We start from the raw sequence: 5,765 nt of genomic DNA on the forward strand, positions 1-5,765 counted from the left end.
TTCCCTACAAATTATTCTTTAATAATTTTAGCAATACATAATAAATAGATTTTAATTAAATTAATTAGAAAAATAGATATATAGTATTGAATTCGAATCTACACCATTTCTATGTAATAAAAGACACGAAACCACACGACCACATGAGCCGTGGCAATTCAGATTTACATATAATTATATATAATATATAGTTTCCTTTTGTCGAGCTAAAATGAGATGAATACGATCGAACAAAGGATTGTTCGGGTTCATTCATTTATAATTCGAGCTTAAAAGTTTTGTCTGTATTTGACTCTCTCAGTTAACGAAAGATTTCAACACAAGCTATTTACCGAGCCGAATGTGACCTATTTCGTGAACAATGAGCTTTATTGACGGACTTAACAGTCTAATTATTATCAAAGTTTTTTTTTATGTATTGTGCTGACAAGCTATTTACCCCATGGTTGTGATTTTTATTTTCGTAGCTTTTCCCGTATACAGACTACATAGGCTTCGTTTGAGGGAGCTTCAACCTTCAAAAAATCTCCTTTAAAGCCATCTGCGAATAAACAAGGCTATAAAGTGGTGGCGGTTGAGTTCAACACTGTCGTTTGGACAAAATTTTTTTTGTGCTTCCTAACATTATTAATAACAATTTTATAAATAATTTTAGAGGACATAGTATAGGGCATTTTCGATATTCGATTTGTAAAACAAGAGAACAGACATTGTCATCTACGATCTGAAATGGTGAAGAAATGATGACATTCAGTTGAAAACAAAACACCGCTGATGTTACTGTACCAAACGAAAGCGAATCCACACGTCGGCATTCTCTGCAACAGAACAGAGCTTTACCGCCTTCCGAGCTTTACCGCCTTCTCGAACGAGTATAATAAATGCAAAATTGTGTACTATTTGGATGGTTCGACTCAAAAGTTATGTCTGATGGTTGACTCGATGGTGTTACGTGAACAAAGATTATGAAGCATGCATCTTGAAATACGTGTAGGGTAAGAGGAGTTCTTGCTTGATCCTGAAGAGAAGGATTTACATGTATATCACCCAATTACCATGTTTTTATACATTTTACACTTAAAATTCAATTTTAACATATATGACACATCATCTATGCAACTAGGATATTCACTTTTGAAAAAACAGAACGAAGTTCTACGGAAGCTGAACGAAAATTGTCATCCATCTCAAACGATGAATAAACGACATCATTCGATCAAAACAAATTCAAAAAATCTCCTTTAAAGCCATCTGCGAATAAACAAGGCTATAAAGTGGTGGCGGTTGAGTTCAACACTGTCGTTTGGACAAAATTTTTTTTGTGCTTCCTAACATTATTAATAACAATTTTATAAATAATTTTAGAGGACATAGTATAGGGCATTTTCGATATTCGATTTGTAAAACAAGAGAACAGACATTGTCATCTACGATCTGAAATGGTGAAGAAATGATGACATTCAGTTGAAAACAAAACACCGCTGATGTTGTTGTACCAAACGAAAGCGAATCCACACGTTGGCATTCTCTGCAACATAACAGAGCTTTACCGCCTTCTCGAACGAGTATAATAAATGCAAAATTGTGTACTATTTGGATGGTTCGACTCAAAAGTTATGTCTGATGGTTGACTCGATGGTGTTACGTAAACAAAGATTATGAAGCATGCATCTTGAAATACGTGTAGGGTAAGAGGAGTTCTTGCTTGATCCTGAAGAGAAGGATTTACATGTAACTTTTACATATATACATACATACAAACCTACCACCAAATAGAGTTGATCATACATCATTTTCAACCTTTGAGACTCCTTACTTTCCATCTCAACTAATTTTTCCTTCAAAATGTCTTGGTTTATAAAAAAATTATATACATACCACACAATTCTTCTATATTTATATATATTAACACCTAAAATTTGATATTTGCACTTATCATACTATAGTTTCATATAAACTTATGCATGAAAATTCATATTACACTCTTATTAGGATAGTCATGATCCTATTTCTCAATCGATATCAAGATATCAATATATTCATGTAGATATGTGCATGAATCTTTGTACAATCATTTATACAAATACCGTTGTACAAGAAATCCGCATGCCTGCGTAATATTCTCTGGAAAAAAAAAGAAAAAAAAATGCATTATGCAATTTTTGTATTCTCATAAATCTTTTTTCTAAATGAAAATGTTCATTATTTTAATATATAATATATTATAACAATTTATTATAGTTAAAATAAATTATCAAATTATGACACTTAACCTTCTCTCTCTCTCTATTTAAAGCCAACTAAACCAATCCACAGAGCCAGGAGGAAGAGAGAGAGAGAGAGAGAGAGAGAGAGAGAGAGAGAGATGAAGTCAGACGCAGTGCAGACTCCCCATGCAGTATGCATCCCCTTCCCAGCACAAGGCCACATAAACCCCATGCTTAAATTAGCCAAACTCCTCCACTCCTACAACTTCCACATAACCTTTGTCCTCACCGATTACAACTACACGCGCCTGGCTCGATCACAGGGCCGAGACTCCTTCGACTTCCTCCCCGATTTCCGCTTCGAATCCATCCCCGACGGTCTCCCCATCTCGTCCGACGACGACGATGATTCCACGCAGGACATCCCCTCTCTCTGCGACTCCACTGCTAAGAACTGCTTGGCTCCCTTCCGGCGCCTTATCTCTAAACTCAATGATGACGACGGAGCTCCCGCCGTATCTTGTATTGTGTCTGATGGCGCCATGAGCTTCACCATCGACGCCGCGAATGAGCTCGGCGTACCGAACGTGTTCTTGTGGACGTCGAGTGCTAGTGGCTATCTCGCCTTTCAGCACTATCGTCATCTGGTTGAACGTGGCATCATTCCTCTCAAAGGTAGCTAGGGTTTATGCTCATAATTATGAGAAAATATTGTCTCTAGCCAATACCGAAGCGACATGGCTTGTGGATGAGGTGTATGTCGAGCTGCCGCCCGACGAATCCGGACGTCAATATTTCCTCCATAATTAAACACCATAGAGCTCATATTTTTCATAGTTAATTTTAAGTTGACTTTTTATAAAGATAATGTGAAAAAATTATCTAGTGTTAGTTTAACAAATAAGCATAAGAGATAGTTTAGAAAAATGCATAATTAGATAGAGACATATTGAAATATTGATATTTATAAATTAAGCACTCATATGATTTTTTACGAACCATCGAACCGATGTATTTACATGTGTCACGGTCAAACAATAGACAGTTTGATAAACATGAAAAATATGGGTTGGAATTTTACCGTAAATTTTGATATTTTAGTGAGAATTTAAAAAAAATAAATGAAAGAAGATGGTTAATTTGTAAATAATAAGTTTTTGGGTAATCTATACGTAATTGCCCCCACAAAAGATAATTATTTTGTATTTACACATCTAAAATTTGATATTTACATTCATAATAAGATGTATTTTACGCTTTAAAGTTAATAACAATGATATTTTTGACATGATATTAAAGACTAAGGTGCTATGTATGTAAATATGAAAGATATAAGGGTAAGATATGTAAATACATAAGCATTTGGGGCATTTATCTCATGGTTTATTTGTTCGTGTGATTGAGATTTATTCAATGAGTCAAAATTTATTATTTTGTTATATACTTGTAGTTCAATAAATAAGCTAAAATCTGTTCTTTAATTATATTATCATAGATAATGTAAAATATGCAATGAAATAGTTACAATTAACATTATTCTATTTGCAGATTTGTCCGATCTCACAAACGGCTACTTGGACCTTGAGATAGATTGGATTCCCGGACTGATGAAAGGGATGAAGCTGAAAGATTTTCCGAGCCTGATACGCACGACGGACGCCGACGACGTCCTGTTGAACTACCTGATCAGCGAGATGGACAGAGCCGCCATGGCCACCGCCATCGTCTTCAACACCTTCGATGATCTCGAGCAACCCTCCCTCGCTGCGCTGCGGAAGTTCTTACCTCCCATTTACGCCGTCGGCCCGTTCTCCATCCTCTCCGACAGGTTGGTCCCCGCCGACAGCCCGCTTGCCGCTGTCAGCACCAGTCTGTGGAAGAGCGACGCCTCTTGTCTGCAATGGCTCCGTGGCAAGAAGCCGAATTCGGTAACGTTTTATTACTTCTCTCTCTATGTCTATTTATGAAGCACATATTACGTCAGGATTACGAACGTAGAGGTACGTTGGGATTCCAATAGTCGCTGTGTTATAAAATATTCTGCTGTGTTACAAGAATATTCCATCAATGATATTTGTAAAAAATGAAGTATTATTCGAGTATTGTGTGATGTTATTCAATTACTTTTCGGTGTTATTGGAATATTCCCCCGCGTTACTTGATTTGTGACTGTGTTATTCAGCATATTCTCTGTGTTATTTCAAATTCCACTATATTTTTGGAATAACACAACCCCAAATCAAGTAACACATGGGAATATTCCAATAACACCATTTTTCACAAATAAAGCTAATGAAATATTCCTATAACACAACAACTATTGCAATCAGAATGTAGCTCTGCGTTTGGAGTCCTAACGTAATATGTTTTCCTTAAATGTATGTTGTACGAACACTTCTGATTAAGTTGGACAGGTGGTGTTCGTGAGCTTTGGAAGCATAACGGTGGTGACAGCAGAGGAGCTGAGGGAGTTTGCATGGGGGCTGGGGAACAGTGGGTATGACTTTGTTTGGGTGATTAGACCTGATTTCATTAAAGGAGAAGCCATTGTTCTGCCGCCAGAGTTCATTGAGGAAACGAAGGAGAGGGGAATGATGGTAAGCTGGTGCGCGCAGGAGGAGATTCTCAGACAGCCATCGATAGGAGTCTTTCTGACTCATTGTGGATGGAACTCCATGACAGAAAGCTTGTGCGGTGGCGTTCCAATGATCTGTTGGCCATTTTTCTCAGAGCAGTTGACGAATTGTAGGTATGCGTGTGATGAGTGGGGGGTGGGGATTGAGTTGGGTGGGGAGGTGAAGAGGGAGGTGGTGGAGGGAGTGATAAGGGAGATGATGGGGGGTGAGAGAGGGAGGGAGATGAAGAGGAGAGCTGAGGAGTGGAAGGAGAAGGCGATTAGGGCTACTGAGCCAGGGGGAAGGTCAGCTGTCAACTTGGACAAGGTGGTTGATGAGATTCTTGTGAGGAAGAATTAAGAGGTAGTTGACTTGAAGAAGAAGTTGATGATGGAGTGAAGAAGTGGTAGGTTGAGATGCTCATTCGAGTACCCCTTTAATCTTTTTTTTTTCTGGTTATTGGAAATAATGATTTTTAGTCTGGTTAATTGGAAGTTGTTGAAGAGAAAAATGCATTTATTTTAATTTTTTTTTGAATTGCAATAGTCATTTTTCAGTTTTCCATGAGTGATTTGTTTACATATCATTAGATTCATATGTATTTAGACATCTAAGGACTAACTGCAAAAAGACAAACGGTTCACCAAGTGACAAGCACAGTACATTGCCTCAACCCAATAGATAATATCAAACTCAACATTGAATAACATACACCAAGCTTTCTTTACCTATGCTTGGTTCATTCTCTTTACCACCTCATTCTACTGTATTATTTTATGAAAAGTGAAGTGGTGCTCTATCTCAGCTCTCTAACACTATTGTAAGAACGAAGCTGCTGGGTATTTGCTTTTATTATCTGATCTAATAAACCAAGTATTTTTATTAGTCTTAATCTTAGTCTACTTCTCAAAGTCATGAAATTCTCCAACACCTGCTTCTTGAG

At 37.3% G+C, this 5,765-nt stretch overlaps 1 protein-coding gene across 1 annotated transcript; it reads left to right on the forward strand.

The window, feature by feature from the left end:
- Positions 1-2,338: 2,338 nt before the first annotated feature.
- On the forward strand, positions 2,339-5,251 carry LOC110030178 (UDP-glycosyltransferase 85A2-like). The gene is made up of 3 exons (XM_020732776.1): positions 2,339-2,882; positions 3,756-4,135; positions 4,622-5,251. The coding sequence occupies exons 1-3, from the start codon at positions 2,366-2,368 to the stop codon at positions 5,180-5,182; spliced, it is 1,458 nt and encodes a 485-aa protein (XP_020588435.1). The 5' UTR covers positions 2,339-2,365; the 3' UTR covers positions 5,183-5,251.
- Positions 5,252-5,765: the final 514 nt, after the last annotated feature.

This window comes from Phalaenopsis equestris, unplaced genomic scaffold, assembly GCF_001263595.1.
Source record: "Phalaenopsis equestris unplaced genomic scaffold, ASM126359v1 Scaffold000670, whole genome shotgun sequence".
Taxonomy (NCBI): Eukaryota; Viridiplantae; Streptophyta; class Magnoliopsida; order Asparagales; family Orchidaceae; genus Phalaenopsis; species Phalaenopsis equestris.

Bases quoted from the DNA above. Each gene is read 5' to 3' on its own strand.
- LOC110030178 (XM_020732776.1), top strand. From the start codon at position 2,366: ATGAAGTCAGACGCAGTGCAGACTCCCCATGCAGTATGCATCCCCTTC. The intron at 2,883-3,755 runs GTAGCTAGGGTT...TTCTATTTGCAG, and splicing joins TGGCATCATTCCTCTCAAAG to ATTTGTCCGATCTCACAAAC. The intron at 4,136-4,621 runs GTAACGTTTTAT...TAAGTTGGACAG, and splicing joins GTGGCAAGAAGCCGAATTCG to GTGGTGTTCGTGAGCTTTGG.